The sequence below is a fragment of the Muntiacus reevesi genome, chromosome 3 (genome assembly GCF_963930625.1).
Source record: "Muntiacus reevesi chromosome 3, mMunRee1.1, whole genome shotgun sequence".
Taxonomy (NCBI): Eukaryota; Metazoa; Chordata; class Mammalia; order Artiodactyla; family Cervidae; genus Muntiacus; species Muntiacus reevesi.
Genome location: NC_089251.1, coordinates 41,454,871 through 41,477,837, shown reverse-complemented (window position 1 = coordinate 41,477,837; position 22,967 = coordinate 41,454,871). Strand labels below are relative to the sequence as shown.

Sequence of the window (22,967 nt, the reverse complement as noted above, 5' to 3'; positions counted from 1 at the left end):
CCAGGCTGCTCAGAGCCGGGTCTGGATATGCTGACCACTAGAGCCTGCCCCTGGGCTGCTGGATCTGCCCATCGTGGTTCGGAGTGCTGCGTTCCAACGTTATTTTTAAGCCCCGGAAACTTGAAGGGACTTCTCAGAATTCCTCGAGCTCCTTGGGGGTGAAAAGTGCTTTTGGAGATGCACAGTGTTCAGACAGCACATCGGAGGGACTCAGTCCCCGTGGTGGTGAGTAAGAGGGACCAGGGCAGAGTGTCAGAGGCCCCGCCTCCTTCCTCACCGACTCCCCTCCATGGGGAAGGCAGGCATTTAAGGGGTGCTTGGTCAGGACGAGGGAGGTCTGGCACCAAGCGAGCTGTCCAAGGGAGACCCCCACCACCCACAACCTCTGATTCCACAACCCTCAGCTTCTCCAGCACCTCAGGCAAGTTCCTATTTTCCCTCCTTCTTCAGAATGAGCATGATACTTCCTCTGAGCCCCATGGAGGGGTGCTGGTTGTTGGGCTCTGGGAAGACAAAGCTTCTGGAAAGGGCAGTGCTGTTCTCTGTGAGATGGTATTTGCCAACAGCCATGGGAAGCACATGAAGGTTACAGTTCAGTAGAGATGCAGTGTAGACGTGAGACTGGGAGGGAGGTTCCCACAGGATAATGGTGAGTGGGAGGGAAGCTGGACCCAGGACCGAATCTGCACCATCACCCCAGTTGTGTGTGGGTACTTAGTTGCTCAGTCATGTCTGACTCTTTGCAACCCGTGGACTGTAGCTTGCCAGGCTCCTCTGTCCATGGGATTCTCCAGGCAAGAATACTGGATTGAATTGTCCTTCCCTTCTCCAGGGGATCTTCCCAACCCAGGGATCAAATCCAGGTCTTCTGCATTGCAGGCAGATTCCTTACCATCTGAGCCACCAGGGAAGCCCTCGTCATCCCAGTTACTTATAACTTTTACACGACGGTGTCTCACACATGAAGCACACACATAGGGAGATTTCTGGAAGGAAACAGATCCAGATGTCACTACTGGTTCACTCAGGGATGCAGAGGATGGGGGGGGAGGAGTGACTTTTGTTTTTTCCTTCATATTTCTCTTCTTCCCAACTTTTCTACAATGAGTGGGTCTGTTAGTTTCATAAGAATGAAAAATATTTGGAGAAAATCAGTTTAGCGTCCCGCGACACTGCACGCCCTTGGCTTGCTCTCCCTCAGGGTCACAGCACAGCCTCCTGGTACCTCAGCCCGCAGTGATGTCCGCCCCCTGGTGGCTCCACGCGGCATTGACTGTAACGCCTGCCTGTTCTCCCCCTTGCAGGGACCGCACCACCACCGTGGTGAACGTGGAGGGCGATGCCCTGGGTGCGGGCATCCTCCACCACCTGAATCAGAAGGCGATGAAGAGAGGGGAGCAGGAGCTGAGCGAGGTCAAAGTGGAGGCCATCCCTAACTGCAAGTCGGAGGAGGAGACGTCGCCCCTGGTGACGCACCCAAACCCCGCCGGCCCAGCAGCCAGCACCCCAGAGTCCAAGGAGTCGGTTCTGTGATGGGGCTGGGCTTCCAGCTCACCCAGCGGGGGTGCCCACCCCATCAGTCTGGCCACCTGGCCCTGGCACCGCCCTCACTGACTTTTCGCCTCCCGAGCAATGCATTGGCCCAGCCACCGGTTTGACGGTTACTTCTCAGCACAGACACTGGGGTTCCGGACCAAGACACTCGGACATCTGACACTCGACCATGTCCAGGTCAAGTGTGTGCACCCCGGCTCTGTCTGGAAACAGACCCTCGAGCCGTCAGGGTGGGGAGTTACAGGCTCACAGAGACCTGGCAGCTAAAGCTTGGAAGATGCACATGTTATTGCATCACACCCAGGAAAGTTCAGCATTTGGATACTTCCTGGACAGACCTGGGCGGGTGGCAGTCATCTGTCACCTTGTGAGCCAGAATAATTGGAAAAATTCCCAAATTCGTATCGTTGGCTGGAATTCTCTGAGCTGGGACTCAGGTGTTAAGAGTCTCTGACTAGGCATGGCTGGCTTCTGGGTGACTGGGCTGGAGGCGCTGCGTGCCCATCAAGTTAGAAATACTCCATGGTGTTAGCACTGCTGGTGTCTCTGGTTAGCGGCATTAAGTAAACAAGTACATTCTGAGGTCAAAGAAAGGAGGGGGAGTGCAGCCTGCAGGGGAAAGGGAAGCAGCCCAACGGGTAAGGACACACACTCACACTCACACACACACACACACACACACACACACACACACACACATTAATGTCCCCAGTCTGGCCCCAGCCCTGGGAAGTTTTCTGCTTTCGTGACCTGGACCTCTGCCAACACTGTGGCTTTAACCACCTCCACTCTGATCTGGCAACAGGCCACAGTGGGGCCTCCGCCTCTGGGGAGGTGTGATGTGGTCATTACATTCAGGACCCTGACTGGTCTAGCAATAGATTTCAATCCAACTAGACCCTCCCTTAAAGCAAAACAAATTTTTTTAAAATACTACAAACCCACCCTTCACTGCGGTGAAGCCAGATGTCCTGGCTTTGGCTGATTTGGATAGGCTTGGTTTCTCTTTCCTCCAGCACATCAGAATTTAAAATTATCAGCCAAATGGTCGACCTGATACCTACTGACTCAGGTTGAACCTTGGAGAGGGGGCTTTATAGAGAGCACCAGTGTTGCCAGGGGCAGGGAAGGAAGACCTAAAAGGCACAAGACAGCTGTTTCGCTGTAGTTGGTGTGTATGTGTGGGGTGACCTATAGCTAGTCCTGGGGCCTCACTTTACCCCATCAGTAAAATGGGGCTGATGTCACCTGCCTTTTACCTACCTCAGAGGAATCTGGTGAGGCAAACTGAGTGAATCTGTGGAAAATGAGCATTTCGCATCTTGGCTATTAAGTGCTAACACTTAACCCCGTACCTTCCTCACTGTTACCTAAGTGATACCTAAGTTCTCCAGGAGGCTCCTTCTCCCGGGGAGGACAGCTTTTATGAGCAGGGCTTTGTTTTGTGTGCAGGAGCAACTGTTGTCACGTCACTTGTCCTCTTGGCAGTTTCTTGTGAGCACCAAATGCAGCCTCTTCCTGATGTGCTTCATCTTTTTGTAAATTAGCTTCCCAGGCCACTTGTGGGTCCCTGGCCTCCCAGGGCCTCCCAGACCCAGGCACGTTTCTGCCACCACACGCTGGCCATTATTCAAGCTCCCAAGCTTTCAGCCTTGCTCATTCCCCTGTTTTCTCTGTTGCTATCACCCAGGCCCTGCAGAAGGGGAGCACACCATTAGGATGCATGTCCCATCACAGCTAGAACAGGGAGAGGGACAGAGACAGTGAAACTCCCCTATTTTAAGATTATGGGGCATGGGCCTGAGCAGAAGTGGTGGGGAAGAGCCAAGGGGCACAGAGAAGACCCAGCCAGTGGGCAGGCCCTGCTCCCTCTAGCCCTCTTTAAAACAAGCTAAGCCACTCCTGTGAAGCAGGGGTGCAGTACACGGAAGCCTTTACCCTCTGGCTTGTTGTTGATGCCTTCTGTTTTTAAAGGAGAAATAATCATATGACTGGATTCCAGACTGCAAGTGAACATTCATTATTTTTCAGGCTTTGCTAGATCTTATTTTTCCCTCTTCCACCTCTATGTAACTATGTGTGTACACACATATGTGTAGCATATGGGGGGTATATGTGTGTTTAGCATCTATATCTACATGTGTGTTTGTGCATTTTAGCTCCAGTCCAAACAAGTTTGAATTTTTGGACAGAGGTGAATTAACTGCAAGTTGTGTGGCTTTGGCATCCTGATTTTCCTGTTTCTAAAGGTGAATTTCACAAAACATGGACAGTCTGACCCAGGGACTGCACACACTCTCTCCAGGACCTGGCGGTGCAGTGTGGGGAGCACGTGGCCTAGGGAAGGGTGCTTCCATGTAAAACCCCTCTGATGATCGCTCCCCTCTCCCTGGTTTCTCCCTGTTTTTCTGTCCGAAAGAGGAATCAGACTGGGAGTGACCCCGCTGGGGGAAAATGCCACCCTCTCATTGTCTGATGATGTGTCCCCTGCTCTAACATGTCGTAATGCTGTTCATCTGTTTTCAATATGTGACACTTGCCTTAAAACATAGCAGTCTTCAAAATGAATACAGCATTTCTACTAGAATCCGATGTTCCTTTATTTTTTTCTTGTGTTTTGAAGTTGCATTGACTGGTGGAGTTCTTCTGGGGGATGGCCTGTGGGTAACAAATTGAGGGGTTATTTTTCTAGCTACATTTAGCCAGCATGACCCCCGGTAGCAGGGCAGGCCACTCAGGTGGCAGAGCTGCTGCAGAACCATCACTGATGTGGCTTGTGGTGGTGAGCTCCAGGCTCCTGGGCTCCTCCCACTCAACACTAGCAGAGCCCTTGAAGCAGTGAGTGGTTTGGCCACATACCTCCATTAAGCCAAGCCTTGTTAGGACAAGTAGGTTGACAGGTATTAATTGACCATCTAGTGTAAGCCCAGAGCCAAGCTGGAAGAATGCCCCAGTCTGTAGAATCACTGAGAAAGTCCCTGCATAAAACAGTTGCCCGTGCCTACTGTCCTCATTAACACACCCAGAACCTTCTTTCGTATCATCTCAAGTTCAGTTGGGGCTTTCCAGGTGGTGCTAGGGGTAAAGAACCCAGCTGCCAATGCAAGAAACTTAAAAGACTTGGGTTCAATCCCTGGGTCAGGAAGATCTCCTGGAGGAGGGCATGGCTACCCGTTCCAGTGTTCTTGCCTAAAGAATCCCATAGACAGAGGAGACTGGCGGCCTATAGTCCATGGGGTTGCAAAGAGTCAGACATGACTGAAATGACTGAGTGCACATGTTCAGTGACATTGCATCCCAGCACTATTAGGAAATTTAGAAGCTTCTTACAGTAGGATTATCCCACCAACTCCCAGTGACAGCCTTAGTTTCCAGACCCCGGGCCCGCTGAAGGAAGAGAACCTTGCTCTCACCTGGAGATATCCAGCCCTCCACATAATATGGAAGCCAGTTTTACTTTCTGGGCAAGGCCCAAAGGGATGTGGAGAGCCTGCACAGATCCAGTGCCTGATGGGGCTTGTTACTAATGACATATAGGTTCCCACCTTGGAGTGTGGCTCCCTTGATTCTCTGGTTGGAGTATTTGGAGACTGGGGTGAGTACTCAGTGATTAAGCTTTTCAATGTCAAATCAAGAATGGCAGTTCCATAAGCCACCTCTTCCCAGGGGAGACGAGAGGGTGCTGATCTGTTGGGTCACCGAAGCCTGCACAGAGGAACATCTGGTGACACCATGAACGCATGAATGATGCAGCAAGGAGGAATATGCACTGTCTGTGTCCAGTCCCAGATCTGGCACTTTTTGCTGTATGACCCTGGGCTTGATAACATCTCTGTGCCTCAGTCTATTCGTCTTTAAAACGGGATAATAATCCTGCCGGTGGCATAGGCTTCTGAAGAGTAGAGGAGTTGATGTAAGATGATGTAAGGAGTTGATGTAAGATGCTCAAAAGAGTGCCTGACCCAGGAAAGTTCCTCTGTCATGCTGGCTCTCAGATCAGACACACTGGCAGGAGAGCTTCCCAACCAGCCTGTGGCCCTTTGCATCTGGCCCAATGAGTGATATTTCCTTATTTGGCTTGGAAAGACAGAAAGGAAGATCTATTTCAACTCGTGGGCCTTTCTGCAGATCTGTGCCTGTGTAGTATGACAGTATGCCCATGTTGAACATTTCTCCTAAAAATATTTGGATAACTACCTAAAAGAAACCAGGCTTTATAAATTATTTTCAGGATGCATGTGAAAGTCCCTTATTCATAACAGAAGCCCACATCTAGAAAACTCGGCCTTTCCTTCCTTCAACTATTATCCTCCCAAGTTGCAACTCTGAATGCAGACAGCTGCTTCCAGCAGGGTCCTGCCTTCTACACAGGAAGTTGCTCTCTTGGCCTGAGCTCAACCCCTTTTCCTCATGTTTGGGGACACAAAGGCAGGCTTCTGGTCTACCTCCCCATTGTAGGGCCCTGGGCCCTGGGCCCCCTTCTTGAGGCTATCAGTGAATGAGAATGAGGAAACATATAACAAGAGGGAAATCTTGAGTCATTTGGAAGATAACTTTCCCATCTCAAGGGTAGAGCACTGTGATCCCCACTGTTTTCCATCTTTTCAAAGAGTTGGAACTGAGTATCCTAAATTTTCTCTTCTCAGAATCTCAAACCTACATTGTTTTCTACAAACAATATACAGAAGAGTGTTGAGCTAGATTTTTTTTAGCAGATTTAGGGTTATTTGGAGTGACACACAAGAGTGAGATGATAGTTTTGGGATTCTTAGTGTGGTCTTCATGACTGTCCCCTAGCTCTGCCTTTAGGGGAAAAAGAAAATCATGCATTAAGCTCAGACATAGTCCTTCTTTGTAAAAAAAAAAAAAAAAAAAGAGTTTCAGCAAATGTCCTGAGGTCAATGAAGACTCAGCGTCTCTTCATTTTCTGGAAAAAAAAATAGAATTAAAAAAATTTTTTTTTAAGTAATCCACACACCATAAAATTCTCTTCTTCAAAGATTTAGTAGTTTTTAGTACATTCAGAGAGTTGTGCAACCATCACCACAATCTGATTCCAGAAGATTTTCCTCAGCTCAAAAAGAAACCCAGAATCTCTGACAAACACTAATTTATTTTCTATCTCTATGGATTTGCCTATTCTGGATATTTTGTATTTGTAGATATAGATATTTTCTTTTATAGATACATCCCAGACAAAAAGAACTGATGTTTAAAATCACTGGGACTTCCCTGGTGGTTCAGTGATTAAGTCTCCACACTTCTGATGCAGGGGACGTGGGTTCGATTCCTAGCCCGTAAACCAAGATCTCACATGCCGATGGGCATAGCAAAAAAAAAAATTCTCTTTGGGGAAAAAGAGTGTAATCATTGCCCACCTTCCCACACACACCCACAGGAGAGTCTGTAAGATATTTTCTCTTTTTTTAAACTATTTATTTATCTGGCTGCTTTGTTGGTCTTAGTTGTGGTGTGCAGGCTCAGTTACTCCGCAGCATGTGGGATCTTGGCTCCCCAGTCAGGGATTGAACCCACATACCCTGAATTACAAGTCAGATTCTTAACCACTGGACTACCAGGGAAGTCCCATGTAAGATCTTCTTTATCATCAGATACAGATTCAGTCATTTTAGCCTATTGGGGGAAAAAAAAAGAGGGGATTGAATTTCTAGGTTAATAGTGGATAACCAGAACACTTAACTAATTTGAAGAACCTTTCGCCACACAGGTGTAGCTGATGAAGGTCTAGGTATCTAGACCACGTGCTAAGTTATAGTGTGGCCTGGACCCAGGCAACTGAGTCTGCTAACATTCTGTTCTGCACTGTGCGGTTCCATGCCTGATATGGCGCACACTGTGTTCTCTGTAAGCGATGCTCCCTGAGGTTGTGTATTGTGCAGACTTTATGGTTATACACAGCAGCCCTGACCTCAGAAGGTGGAAGAATTGATGCTTTTGAACAGTGGTGCTGGTGAAGACTGTCCCTTGGACAGCAAAGAGATCCAACCAGTCAATTCTAAAGGAAATCAATGCTGAATATTCATTGGAAGGACTGATGGTGAAGCTGAAGTTCCAATACTTTGGCTCCCTGATGCAAAGAGCCGACTCATTGGAAAAGACGCTGATGCTGGGGAAGATTGAAGGCAGGAGGAGAAGGGGATGACAGAGGACAAGATGGTTGGATGGCATCAATGACTCAATGGACATGAGTTTGAGTAAACTCTAGGAGATAGTGAAGGACAAGAAAACCTGGCATGCTACAGTCCATGGGGTGGCAAAGAGTTGGACACAACTGAGCAACTGAACAATAACAAATAAAAAAGCATGTCGAAAATGTCTGCCCTGTAAAAAAAAATTTCTTTTCTTTTTAATAAGTGGTGGCTGATGAGTCTCAGAGGCAATGAGGTTGAGGTTAAGAGGAACCTCCTTAATTAACTTCCCTAGTCAGGTTGGTTTTCCTGTTGGTGTGTCTTTCACAGGGTCTGTTGCCAGGCATTTTGTGGCATCAATGTACCCTTTATCTCTCTAGGCCACAGAGCACCCTGGGCTGCCTTTTTGGGTTGCTCCCAGACCCCCCTCACCTCCAGCCATGTCCATGTAAGAGAAGCAATCTTACGACAAACGGGTCTTATGAGTGGTAATCTCCATTCAGTCCTTCCAGAAACAAGAGCAACAATGGCCAGGACTGAAAGCATCCAGGCACTAAAGAGTGCAATGCTCTGTGTGGCATTATTCCATTTATACCAACAAAAGTGACCAGGGTTACATATCAGTTGAGTAGCCACAATCAGGTGGAGAGAGGGTCAATGATTGGACGGGAACTACAGGGGCCTCCAGAAATGCTGGCTTTGTTCTGCTTCTTGATCTGAATGGGTGTTTACTTTGTGATAATGCATTAAGTTGACCGAATATGTTTTATACATTTTCCATTAGTCAGGAATACTTCATTAAAAAGAATAACAGGGTTGGTGGCATGATATGGCAGGAGATCCAGCTCTCTGTAGTGTTTCCCAGTCTCTCTGGGTGACCATGTCTTTTCTTAGGTGTCCTGTGGCCCATTGGAAATGCTCTCAGCTAATTGCATCCTGACCATCTAGAGCAGCAGGTCAGCCAGCTGTGGCCCCCAGGTCAAAGCCAGCCTGCTTCTTGCTTTTGTATGGTCTCAGGCACTGCTCCAACAGACAAAGAGCAGCCAAGGAGACTACGCATCGGTGGCCCCATCCACGCAGGTCAGGGCCAGATCACCCATTAGTCTCAGTACACACAGGGCCGAGGGTCCACAGTACATTTAGGAGCCCACAAAAATATTTTATTTTGAAAACAGAAGGAAAGCATATAGTTCAGACTGAATTTCATTTGTCTTTATAAGACCACAGGTCCAAAATGTAATCTTTAATATGTGTATCTGATACAGGGTCCCGTGTGGTGGAAAGTCATACATGGCCCAGACCACAGTTACAAAATGTAATCTTTAACATGTGTATCTGATACAGGAGTCCGTGTGGTGGAAAGTCATACATGTCCCTGTCTCTCCAATCCCAGCACCAACTTCTCTGGCTGGAGGCTACATCTTATCCCTGCCCAGGGCCTACACTGTCACCACCTGCATGTTGGGAACTTTGCTGTTGACAAATGCTGGGGATCAGGGAGTAGAAACCCAGTCCACGTGTTGACAACTTGGCAAATGTGGCCAGCGGCCCAAGCTGAGATGACTGGACTTATGCTCCAGGCTCTAGGTGACACTGGCAGCCAACCCTCCACCTACCGTCTATCAATCCCCTCCCCAGACAGGCCAGTGGCTGTATGTCCTGAAAATATCTCCAAGCTGATGGCACCTGGGCATCAAGATGTCCACTCCTGGGAATGGCAAATGCCAGGCAAAGTGGGGTTAGGATGGGGCAGGAATTTTCTCTCCTGTTATATTAATAGAAGAACCTACATGATACCCTCAATTTGGCCTTGTCCCAGAAAATCTAGATAACGTACCAGCTGGGCCTTTATGGAAAAAGGTTGCCAACCCCTGCTGTAAAGAAAACATGTCTCATCTCTCATGATCCATTTGCCACTGGTATGGTTTGCTGGAAACTGGAAAGCCAAGTAAACTAGGCTGTGGTGTTCAGCCCATGAAAGATAGCACAGCCATCCCAACCCTAGGACAATGGCCTGAGGTTTGTGGATTGACTGGCTGGCAGTTTATCAGTGGCAAGGGAAACTAAGGCACATACCTCAGGGAGACTTTGAGGTGGCCCCCAGAGATCCTGGCCTGCGAGTATTCATTCCCTTGTGGAGATGGGAGCTACAACACCAAGTAGACCTCACCTGTGTAAGAGTCTTAGAACTGGAAGCTGGCCTCCAGACACAGATGCTACTTATAGAAAAATCTATGCTCTTACTTCATTTTAAATCCTCAGACACTCCAGAGAGAGAAGTAAAGCTACATTCATGAGAATAAATGAGGCAAAGTAAAAAGTCCTACCCAGTGGTTCTCATTAGAATCACCTGAGCATAAAAATACTTAAGCCCCACCCTAGAGAGTCTGATTCAATGGGTCTAGGCTTGGACCTGGATAACTTACATTTTTTAAGTCCCAAGTGAGCCAAGGATGTGAGCCAAGGATGAGAACTGCTGTGCTAGTGATTTGTTGTTGCTTAGTTGCTAAGTTGTGGCCAACTCTTTTGCAACACCATGGACTGTAGTCGGCCAGGCTCCTCTGTCCATGGGATTTCCCCGGCAAGAATTCTGGAGTGGGTTGCCATTTTCTTCTTCAGGGGATCTTCCCGCAAACCTGAGTCTCCTGCATTGACAGAGGGATTCTTTACTGTTGAGCCACCAGGAAAGCACAGCGATTTGTAAGAAATATATATCTGGTCATTCAGGTGGCCACAATGTACTTCTCATACACAGTTGGTCTCCATCCACAGTTCCTAGCCCACAGCTCCCTATGTGCTTGGAACTCCCTGAGTGCTAGGAATAGCAGCAGCATCTTTGGTCATAATATTTGGTTTCTTGTGGTCAGTTCCTGAAACTGCTTCAGAGCCATAAAGGTGAAGTGAGTGTCCTATTGTTCCTAAGCAGTCCCTTCCCACTGCAACTTGGTTTATGTTAATGAGGTGACTTTTGAAAGCACTTAGGGATGGGAGCTGGTGTCCAGTGGAACCGACCACATGATTAGAAGTTGGCACTTTCAGTCCTACCCCCTGACTTGGGGTAAAGCAGAGGAGCTGGAGGTTGAACAGATCACCAGTGACCAATAATTTAAACAACCATGCCTACGTAATTAAGCCTCTTTAAATACCAAAAGGACACAGTTCAGAGAGCTTCTGGGTTGGGAAGCACATGGAGGTTTCCGGGGAGAAGGGCACACTCCAAGCACAAAGCTCCTCGCCCCTTCTTACAGTATCTTGCCCTACGCATCTCTTGTATCTGGCTGTTCTTGAATTATATCCTGTTATAATAAACCTGTAATCTAGTAAATATTTTCTGTGAGCCTTAGCAAATTAATCAAAACCAAGGAGGGGAAAATGGGAGCCCCTGATTTATAGCCCATCAGTCAGAAGCACACGTGATAACCTGGACTTGTGATTGGCATCTGAAGTGGGGGCAGTCTTGTGGGACCGAGGTCTTAACCTGCAGAATCTGATGTTCCCTCCTGGGGAACACTGTCCAAATTGAGTTGAATTTTAGGACACCCAGAGGGTGCTGAGGAACTGATTAGCGGTGCGAGAAAACCAACTCCATCCCACCCACACAGTGGGATCTGGTGTTAGTCGGAGCTAGCCATGTTTCTTTCTTAGCCCAGAAGCCTTCTCTCAGTGTCTAGTCAGTGCTATTGACAAGAAACATCTCTAGGCAGCTTTCAGTCCCTATATTCAAATTTCCTGCTGTGTGTCTTTATGTACAATAAAAGTATACTACATTTAGCATTGTTCTATGCAAAGCTGATTAATGCCATTCATATGAGGAATTACACTATTATAGAATAGGGTTAGCATAGATATTTCCTAACATTAGCAGGTGGATGGAGTATTAGCACCCTCAGCTGAGAGCTCTCGTGGCATCTGGAAGCCCTGAGCATGAGCACTCGTGCTTTGTTTTCTCATTCTGAGTCACGAAAGTCAGTGCGTTCACTTCTCCCAGGTGTTTATGTTCTCATGGTAAAAGCTGTCAAAAAAAACATCCAAGGGATAGCGCTGGAGGTGCCACAAAAGTGCTGAGGAAGAGTAGCAGCTGGCTTTCAAAATGAACTCCTTCAAGAAACTGGATGAGGAAACAGGGCAGAAGAGGCAGTCCGATAGGGAGTGCTAGAGCCCCCTCTGACTGATAAGCATCAGAGCACGTGGGGGAAGGGATTAAAACTGAGAACAGTAACTAGAATAAAGGATAACAGCAGATTCATCACAACATAAGGGGGTTTAGAGAATGCTGTGACAACACACCGCCTTGAGCCCAGTCTTAATAATAGCTTTGATTAGAGTAACCTACTGGTAAGAATTCCAAGTTACACACAACAGAATCCATTCTAGACACGAAAAGCATTGATTACAGGGTATTAGGAAGAAGTAGCACTTCTGAGAACGATAGGGGAAACAGATTGCTAAAAGCCAGTAGGCAGGAGCAATGCGGCTGAGAGGTCTGAGTTCTAGAGGAACTGTTCTAACAGAAGTTCTATTGCTGGCACCGCCCACCACCGCACACCTGGGACACAAGGAACCAGGCAGCGGAACCCCGTCCCCAGCTACTGCATCTGACCTCCCAACACAGCTCTACCCTGTATTCCTCACCTGCACCTTCCCAGGCACACAGCTTGGAAGAAGTCTGGAAAAGTGGTTTCTGGTTTTTCAGGCTTTACACCTGACAGAGTTAGAATGAGCTTCAAGGAGCCAATGGGCAGGCTTCGCAACAGCTCCCATTTACGGGACACATCCCCCTACTCCAGACAAGGCCTGGATTCCTCTAAATGCCTGCATTATGATACATGCAGATTTTTGCAAATGAACAAATACTTCAAGCCGTCTTGCAGTTCTGTTCCCTACTGGCCGGTGGATCTGTTTCTGTCACCATCTCCGTTCAGCAATACCTGTTTTACATCTATTCGAAACTGTACTTCCCCTTGCTTTTTTTCTCTCAAAGGAGTACAAAATATAGGCATGAGACTTATTTGTGATAAGAGACACAATTCTCATAAATTTAATAAAAATGAAACAAAGGCTAAAAACTACTAGCAGTCCCTAAAAAGGTCAGCCTATAGCCTCACTGAGACCCTTACTGGGACAAAAGATCAACTGCCAAATCGCACATAGAGAACTCATTTAAATCGCTGAAACCATACCCCTGAAGACTAAGTCTGATGAACAAAGAGCCCTTGGCAATTTTACCGTCTTGTTTACCTTCCTGGGAATGAAAACCACCTTGTCATGCGGAAGGCTGTTTTTAACTTTTGCACATTATCACTTGGCTGCGTTTTTCAGACCCCATGAATGTATGAAATGTATGTATATCTCAGTCTGCAGAGAAAGAAGCAAGAACAGGTGTGCAGGGGAGAGGAGGGAGGAGCCACTCGCGGAGCTGCGCACGCGGCCCCGCCCAGCACGGTGCACGCCTTGGCCCAGCGGCGGCCAGCCCAGCCGCGGCGGAGGCATCCACGCCTCCCCCGGAGACGACGAGCTCCGGTTCTCAAGCCTCAGTCCTTTTTCTCCGACTCTTGCTAGTCCTGGGCCCTTGGCTGGCCTGGAGTGAGGTGAAGACGCCATGGAAGATCAGGCGGCCGCTGAAGGGCTGCATTATGAGGATGGGGTTGGGGAGTGAGATGGGGTGAGAGGCTGGTCGGCCTGCGTGGTGTCTGCTGAGCCCAGGGCGCCGTGGGCTACGCAGAGCTCCAAGTCTGCGCTCTCTGTGCTCCCTGCCTTGTTGGCTACGACGAAATCTCCTTTCCTTTTCTGATAGCGAGTCTTCTCACACTTACACACCTACTTCCCCGTATCATTTCCATGTGAAGGACAGTAGTGATTTATGTTAGAACAGCATAGAATCTCACATTCTTAAGGAAACCGCCAGTGTGTCCCATGAGACAGCCTTTTGTGAACAGCAAGCTACTCGTCCCATTGCCGAATTCACTTATTAAAGAAAGAAATAGTTGGGAACTTCTCCAAAAAGCAAAAGCTATTTTAAATGGGGGCCAATGGAGTCCCTGGAGAAGGCAATGGCAACCCACTCCAGTACTCTTGCCTGGAAAATCCCATGGACAGAGGAGCCTGGTAGGCTGCAGTCGATGGGGTCGTAAAGAGTCGGACATGATTGAGCGACTTGACTTTAATGGAGCCATGACTGGAACTAGGGGGCCACCGTGTGGTTAAGTGTCAAAAAGTGAGGTCCAGAGTTTTCCCCCCTCACATGTTTCTGCAATTAATCTTTTCATACAAAAGACAGACAGGAACACCAGAGCAAAATTTGCCAAAATTCTGTTCAGAATGTTCAGTTGGCCTTCCACGGTGGAACATTTAAGCCAAAGTATATGCCTGAACCACTATCATCAGCATCACCTGAGAATGTATTAAACATGTAGGTTTTTAGACCCACCCTAGATCTACTGATTCTGGAACTCTAAGGGTGGGGACAACCATCTGAGTTTTAACAAACTCCCTAGGTGATTCTGTTGCCAGGTAATGTCTGAGCTCCACCAGTTTAGACCAGGTAGGTAGAAGAACATCTCCTTGGGCTGGGCTAATTGTTTTATTGATTGCAATTATTATAGAATTCACTAATTCAGTCATTCAGCAACTATTGTATTTCATTCATTTAACACAGATTTACTGCATATTTAAAGAGCAGCAAGAAAGTTCACGTGATTGAAGCAGAGCAACCAAGGGGAAGAATGAAAGGAATGAGCTCAGAAGAGGCAGGCAGAGGCTGGCTGTGTAAACAGTAGACCATGACGAGATGCAGAGTGTCATAGGAGCCACTGGAGAGTACAGAGCTGGGAAGAGATATAAGATTGTCTTCTTATCAACAGAAACTCCAGCTACAGATAAAGAACTGACAGTGGTGGAGGGAGGGGACAGATAAGGAGCTGAAACAAAGCTCAGGAAAGGGAGAGTGGTGACTTGGATTGGGGTGTGGCGGTGGAGATGTTGGCTCTGGATGGATTTTAAAGATAGTGTCAACAGGATTTACAGATGGATTGGATATGAGATGAGACCAAGGAACATCTAGGATTACCCCAAGGTTTTGTGCCTGAACAAAACTATATTTACTGAGAAATAATTAAGTGCCTACTAAAGATATACTTTGTCTCACAGTTAAAAAGATTAAATGTAAAAAAAAATTGAATGTTTTAGTAGAAAAGACCAATTAAATGAAGATTATGGGTTGTTTCTCCTTCCACACAATTTACCTCATTCTTTTTTTGAGTCAAAATATTTCATCATCTTTTATAAAAATGTGTTTTAATTTCAGCAAATAGCCTGGAATTTCAGATAATACTTTTGTACACTGGTGTTTACAGTGAAAGTAGGGATTGTACTTGGGTAATCAAGGGCTATTCTTCATAGTAGTAGTAGAAACAGAACTCCTTTATCAATTTGCTACTTTTGTTCTTCCTGCGGTACAAATTAGCAATAATTATGTGTGCCAGCAAACATACATTTTGATATATAATAGAGTCATACTCCCCATTTAATTCAGCAGCCAGACTCCTGGCAACCTCAACCACTTGGAACTCAGGTATGAATTCCCAGACTGCACTCAGCAGCTTAAGTGATGTGTCTAAAATTAAAGTTAATGATTTAATAAGCTTAATTATTTGATTCCTTCTGGCAACCTTCCATTTGTCCCAGGTTTAATCCAATTCAGTAAATGGTTATTGGGTGCTTACTGTGAACAGGGCACTCTGTGTGATGAGGAGTACAATAGGGAGAGACAACAGACTACAATTACAAGGTTGGGGCATGAGGAGCAGACGTGCTGACTGCAGCAAGAAAGAGGAGATGGGAAGATTAACATCTAGAAGGGAATCAGAATCTCAGGGCTTTTGAATTAGCACTAATAACAGCAGGTAATTAAATGGCCCCCTAGGCTAGATTACAGCCAGCTCAATGCCTGAGGTTTCCTAATAAATTTTTTTTTTTTAAGTTGTTAGTAAATAATTTCCTAAGACAGGGAGTGACATAGAGCATTTGAGAAAAAATTTAATCAAAATGATTAGCATTTAACATAAAAGGGTCATTTTTTAGTTGCCTGAATGATTAATTCAATCTATCTCATTTTCATAAGAATTAATAGAATGTTATTACAAATGTGCCTGGAGAGTTCTATTAAGGAACAATTTGAAAACTGAAATCTTGACTGGCCAAATACATGGCTAGTCTTTGGATCTTTTCACATGGATGGGCTACAGGCTAACCAGAGGTGTAGATCTGGAAATAGAGAGGGTAATTGCTAACTTTTGGTTGCTGTAGTCACCTTGCATTCTTTCCTTTAAAACCTTTTCGTTATGGGAAATTTTAAATACACACAAAAGTAACAGAATAGCATAACGAACCTTTATGTACTCATCACCCTCTGACCAATCCCATTTCATCTAGATTTACCCATATCCCCCCTCCTGCATTGTGTGTGCATGCTGTTGCTTCAGTCGTGTCCAACTCTGTGCAACCTGATGGATGGTAGCCCGCCAGGCTCCTCTGTCCATGGGATTTTCCAGGCAAGAAGTTGCCATGCGCTCCTCCAGGGAATCTTCCTGACCCAGGGATAGAACCCGCATTGGGAGGGTTGCATTGCCAGGTGAGTTCTTCACCATGAGCACCGCCTGGGAAACCCCACTCCTGCATTATTGTGAAGGAAATCCCAGACATCACATCATATCCATTCAGTTCAGTTGCTTAGTTGTGTCTGACTCTTTGCAACCCCACGGACTGCAGCATCCAGGCTTCCCTGTCCATCACCAACTCCCGGAGCTTACTCAAACTCACGTCCATTGAGTCGGTGATGCCATCCAACCATCTCATCCTCTGTCATCCCCTTCTCCTCCTGCCCTCAATCTTTCCCAGCATCAGGGTCTTTTCAGATGAGTCAGTTCTTCACATCAGGTGGCCGAAGTATTGGAGTTTCAGCTTCAGCATCAGTCCTTCCAATGAATATTCAGGACTGATTTCCTTTAGGATGGACTAGTTGGATCTCCTTGCAATCCAAGGGACTCTCAAGAGTCTTCTCCAATACCACAGTTCAAAAGCATCAATTCTTGGTGCTGAGCTTTCTTTATAGTCCAACTCTCACATCCATACATGACTACTGGAAAAACCATAGCTTTGACTAGACGGACCTTTGTTGGCAGAGTAATGTCACTGCTTTTTAATATGCTCTCTAGGTTGGTCATGGGCTTCCCTGGTAGCTCAGAGGGTAAAGCATCTGCCTGTGATGTGGGAGACCCACGTTCTATCCCTGGGTCGGTAAGATCCCCTGGAGAAGGAAATGGCAACCCACTCCAGTATTCTTGCCTGGAGAACCCCATGGACAGAGGAGCCTGGTGGGCTACAGTCTACAGGGTCGCAAAGAGTCAGACACGACTGAGCGACTACACACTAGGTTGGTCATAACTTTTCTTCCAAAGGGCAAGCATATTTTAATTTTATGGCTGCAGTCACCATCTGCAGTGATTTCAGAGCCCAAAAACAGTCTGTCACTGTTTCCATTGTTTCCCCATCTATTTGCCATGAAGTGATGAGACTGGATGCAATGATCTTCATTTTTGGAATGTTGAGTTTTAAGCCAGCTTTTTCATTCTTCTCTTTCACTTTCATCAAGAGACTTTTTAGTTCTTCTTCTCTTTCTGCCATAAGGATGGTGTCATATGCGTATCCAAGGTGACTGATATTTCTCCTGGCAATCTCGATTCCAGTTTGTGCTTCATCCAGTCCAGCGTTTCTCATCATGTACTCTGCCTATAAGTTAAATAAGCAGAGTGACAATATACAGCCTTGACATACTCCTTACCCTATTTGGAACCAATCTGTTGTTCCTTGTCCAGTTCTGACTGTTGCTTCTTGACCTGCATACAGATTTCTCAGGAGGCAGGTCAAGTGATCTGGTATTCCCATCTCTTTAAGAATTTTCCACAGTTTATTGAGATCCACACAGTCAAAGGCTTTGACATAGTCAATAAAGCAGAAGTAGAGGTTTTTCTGCAACTCTCTTGTTTTTTCGATGATCCATTGGATGTTGGCAATTTGATCTCTGGTTCCTCTGCCTTTGCTAAATCCAGCTTGAACATCTGAAAGTTCACAGTTCACAGACTGTTGAAGCCTGGCTTGGAGAATTTTGAGCATTACTTTGCTAGCATGTGAGATGAGTGCAATTGTGTGGTAGTTTGAGCATTCTTTGGTTTGCCTTTCTTAGGGACTAGAATGAAAACTGACCTTTTCCAGTCCTGTGGCCACTGCTGAGTTTTCCAAATTTGCTGGCATATTGAGTGCAGCACTTTCACAGCATCATCTTTTAGGATTCGAAATAGCTCAACTGGAATTCCATCATCTCCACTAGCTTTGTTCATAGTGGTGCTTCCTAAGGCCCATTTGACTTCACATTCCAGGATGTCTGGTTCTAGGTGAGTGATCACACCATCGTGGTTATCTGGGTCATGAAGGTCTTTTTGTACAGTTCTTCTGTGTATTCTTGCCACCTCTTCTTACCATTTTCTGCTTCTGTTCGGTCCATACCGTTTTCTGTCCTTTATTGTGCCCATCTTTGCATGAAATGCTCCCTTGGTATCTTTAATTTTCTTGAAGCAATCTCTAGTCTTTTCCATTCTATTGTTTTCCTCTATTTCTTTGCATTGATCATTGAGGAAGGCTTTCTTATCTCTCCTTGGATCTCTGCATTCAAATGGGTATATCTTTCGTTTTCTCCTTTCTTTGCCTTTCACTTCTCTTCTTTTCATAGCTATCTGTAAGGCCTCCTCAGACAACCATTTTGCCTTTTTGCATTTCTTTTTTCTTGGGGATGGTCTTGATCACTGCCCCCTGTACAATGTCACATACCTCTGTCCATGGTTCTTCAGGCACTCTATCAGATCTAATCCCTTGAATCTGTTTGTCACTTCCACTCTATAATCTTAAGGGGTTTGATTTAGGTCATACCTGAATGGTCTTGTGGTTTTCCCTACTTTCTTCAATTTAAGTCTGAATTTGACAATAAAGAGTTGATGATGTGAGCCACATCTAGCTCCCAGTCTTGTTTTTGCTGACTGTATAGAGCTTCTCCATCTTTGACTGCAAAGAATATAATCAATCTGATTTCTCTATGGACCACCTGGTGATGTCCATGTGTAGAGGCTTAACTCTTGTGTTGTTGGAAGGGGGTGTTAGCTATGACCAGTGCGTTCTCTTGGCAAAACTCTATTAGCCTTTGCCCTGCTTCATTCTGTACTCCAAGGCCAAATTTGCCTGTTATTCCAGGTATTTCTTGACTTCCTACTTTTGCATTCCAGTCCCCTATAATGAAAAGGACATCTTTTTTGGATGTTAGTTCTAGAACGTCTTGTAGGTCTTCATAGAACCATTCAAATTCAGTTTCTTCAGTGTTACTGGTCAGGGCATAGAGTTGGACTACTGTGATATTGAATGTTTTGCATTAGAAACGAACAGAGATCATTCTATTGTTTTTGAGATTGCATCCAAGTACTGCATATCAGAATCTTTTGTTGACTATGAAGGCTACTCCATTCTTCTAAGGGATTCTTGCCCACAGTAGTAGATATAATGGTCATCTGAGTTAAATTCACCCATTCCAGTCCATTTTAGTTTACTGATTCCTAAAATGTTGATGTTCACTCTTGCCATCTCCTGTCTGACCACTTCCAATTTGCCCTGATTCATGTACCTAACATTCCAGGTTCCTATGCAGTATTGCTCTTTACAGCATTGGACTTCACTTCCATCACCAGTCACATCCACAACGGGGTGTTGTTTCTGCTCTAGCTCTGTCTCTTCAGTCTTGCTGGAGTTATATCTCCACTGATCTCCAGTAGCATATGGGGCACCTACCAACCTGGGGTGTTCATCTTTCAGTGTCCTATCTTTTTACCTTTTCATTCTGTTCATGGGGTTCTCAAGGCAAGAATACTGAAGTGGTTTGCCATTCCCTTCTCCAGTGGACTGCATTTTGTCAGAAGTCTCCACCATGACCCATCCATCTTGGGTGGCCCTACAGGGCATGGCTCATAATTTCACTGAGTTAGACAAAGCTATGGTCCATGTGATTAGATTGGTTAGTTTTCTGTGATTGTGGTTTTCAGTCTATCTTCCCTCTGGTGGAGAACATTATGGAACCTTCCTGATGGGATAGACTGACTGAGGGGGATACCGAGTCTTGTTCTGATGAGGGGGCCATGCTCAGTAAATCTTTAATCCAATTTTCTGTTGATGGGTGGGGCTATGTTCCCTCCCTGTTATTTACCTGAGGCCAAACTATTGTGGCTCAGCTGGTAAAAAATCCGCCTGCAATGCAGGAGACCTGGGTTTGATCCCTGGATTGGGAAGATCCCCTGGAGAAGGGAAAGGCTACCCACTCCAGTATTCTGGCCTGAAGAATTCCGTGGACTATACAGTCCATGGGGTCACAGAGAGTCAGACATGACTGAGCAACTTTCATTTCAAACTATGGTGGAGGTAATGAAGATAATGGTGACCTCTTTCAAAAGGTCCCACGCAGGCACTGCTCCATTCAGTGCCCCCAGCCCCGCAGCAGGCCATCACCAACCCATGCCTTGACCAGAGACTCCTGGGCACTCACGGGCAAGTCTGGGTCAGTCTCTTGTGGGGTCACTGCTCCTTTCTCCTGGGTCCTGGGGCACACAAGGTTCTGTTTGTGCCCTCCAAGAGTAGATTTCCCAGTCCTGTGTGAGTTCTGGTGGCTCTATGGTGGGGTTGATGGCGACCTTCTCCAGGAGGGCTTATGCCACACCCAGGTCTGCTGCACCCAGAGCCTTGCCCCTGCGGCAGGCCACTGCTGACCCGTACCTTCCCAGGAGACACTCAGACACAGTTCTGTCCCAGAGCCGAGGTTTGAGAGACAAGTAATACCTTCCCCCTTTTCTTTCTTCACCATCTCCAGAAACCAAAACTCTTCCCCAGGTAGTGGCCTGGGGGTTCCTGCAGACCCATTTCCCAGTTACTTCCCAGTGAAGACAAAGGCTGAACTGAAGACTAGGAGCTCTGGAAGCGGACAGAACCGCCAAAGCCCAGCTTTACCTCACTGCTGTTGACTCTGAGCAGGGTTATCATCTCACCCAGGAGAGCAGCAGTTCCAAATGGCAGGCCACCAGCAGGTCCAGATCCTCATGGCTCACAGTGTTCATCCTCGGACGGACACATTCCCTGCCATAAATGTTTCAGTATCTATTTCTAACAGGTAAGGACTCTTAAAAAAAAAAAAAATCCCCCCATTTCCATTATTATATCTGAAAAAAAACAATAATTTTAAAATATTTCTCTGACTTCTAATCAGAGTTTAAATCTCCAGTCACTTCATAAAATTATAACTTTTATTTATTTATTTGGCCAGTTGGCATGCAGGATCTTTGTTCCCCATCAAGGCATCAAACCTGTGCCCCCTACAGTAGAAGCACAGAGTGAATCTTAACAACTGAGCCACCAGGGAATTCCCAAATTACAATGTTTAAAAGGTTTTTTTGATTTAGGATCTATCTCAGGCTCACACAGATACTGATTGATCTGTCCATAAATGCCCCGTCCCCCTCACCTCTGCCCCATATAATACTTTTTCGCTGAAATAAATTTGTTGAATACAATAGGGATTTTGGCCTGGAGAGTTTCCCACAGTGTGGATTTTGCCATTTACAACTCTATGGTGGCATCATGTATTGTATTTCTCTTGCCTCACCTTTGAATTTCTTATAAATTGTTGGAACTATAGGCGTATTCAGATTCAGGTTCAATGTTTTTGCAAGCTAACTTCCTAAGTACTGTAGTAGCAGGAGGCTCTTCGTGTCTGGCAGGGTCTTTTTGTTATGACAAGGGGTGTTGACACTCAATGCTTAGATCCTTTAACGTATAATGGCTTATCAAATGGTGATAGTCTAATTCCCCTGTTCCTTATACAGCACTGAAACACCTTTCATTTACTATCTGGTTACTTAGCAGAACAGTTCAGAAAAATGGGATGATTCCTTCTTTTACTGGTTTTCAAAACACAAAGTTGACTTTCCAGCATCCTCTAATGAGGAACAATAAACTTCTTTTTAGTAACATTGTTAACCTGTCACTAAATATAACATATTATAATTAATTGCAGTTTTTATCTTTATTGATGCTGAAATCATCCCATCTTTTGCCAGAGGGAGGCTTCTCAAGTTGGCTCTTGGATCCTTTGGGGATGACCCAAGTCATCTTTGAAAAACCTCCTTACTCCCTGGAGAATTCCATGGACAGAGGAGCCTGGTGGGCTATAGTCCATGGGGTCACCAAGAGTCGGACATGACTAAGCAACTAACACTTTCACTTTATTCTCTGGTATGATAAGACCTTCCAGGCTCATCTTATATTTCCCAGAGCCAACAATTTCTCCCAGGACTACTGGTTCCTTTTAGTAGAAAATGGTATTTTGAGATGTATTCATCATGCTTGAGTTTTATGATATTTTGACATCTCGGGGAGCCTTGGTGACTGGGAGAAGACTGCCTCTCCAAAAAATTCCCAAAATAACAGACAACTCCCCTGCAAATGTACCTTTCGCATACAAACCAAGCAACCCTAAGTCCATAGCCCCAACCACCTTTTTTATCTGTCACCCACCAGGCCAGTATTTCCCCCTGCCCAGAGTCAACCCAGGGTCAGAACCAGACAACTAGAGACCATCTTAGAACCCAGAGAGCACCAACATTGTTCAGACTATTCAATCCTAAACTGTTTATCCTTCTCTGCCTTGCCTTTCCCACAGAAAACACCACAAAGGCTCTGAACCACACTCTCTCCTCACTCCTTATGCCTTCTGATGAAATCTGGTGTTTCCCCACGTGGCCCAGCGTGGTGTGGCATGCCCTGCTCTTGGAAAGTGTGAGTAATAAGTTCTTTTAATGGCATGACCTCCCTGTGTGATCACTCAGTCAGCTCCATAAATTAATATCCTATGGGTATGTTTTAACACAAGGCCACAACCTGGAGGCTAGGAATCCTCGTTACTGGTACAGGTCACTATGTCTAGGTCTTTTCCATGGAGAGAGCTAAGAAACACATTCTGAATTCATCCCAATAGTTCCTGTTCAAAATCAGGACCTTAGGGATTTTACTTGACCCTTTCTGTCTTATACCCATACCCTCTTTCTCCCACACTGAGAAATCTGTCTCCCATTTACACTGGGAGTGACAGAAATCCAATTTCACATATTGTATTGGTTTATTATA

At 45.9% G+C, this 22,967-nt stretch overlaps 1 protein-coding gene across 2 annotated transcripts in view; it reads left to right on the top strand.

The window, feature by feature from the left end:
* Positions 1–4,141, top strand: part of SLC1A4 (solute carrier family 1 member 4) — a 29,742-nt gene extending 25,601 nt beyond the window's left edge. For both annotated transcript variants that reach the window (XM_065929050.1, XM_065929049.1), the window contains one exon: positions 1,305–4,141. In XM_065929050.1, the coding sequence (XP_065785122.1) occupies positions 1,305–1,533 (229 nt within the window). In that variant the 3' untranslated portion in view covers positions 1,534–4,141. The remainder of the gene's footprint in view (positions 1–1,304) is intronic.
* Positions 4,142–22,967: the final 18,826 nt, after the last annotated feature.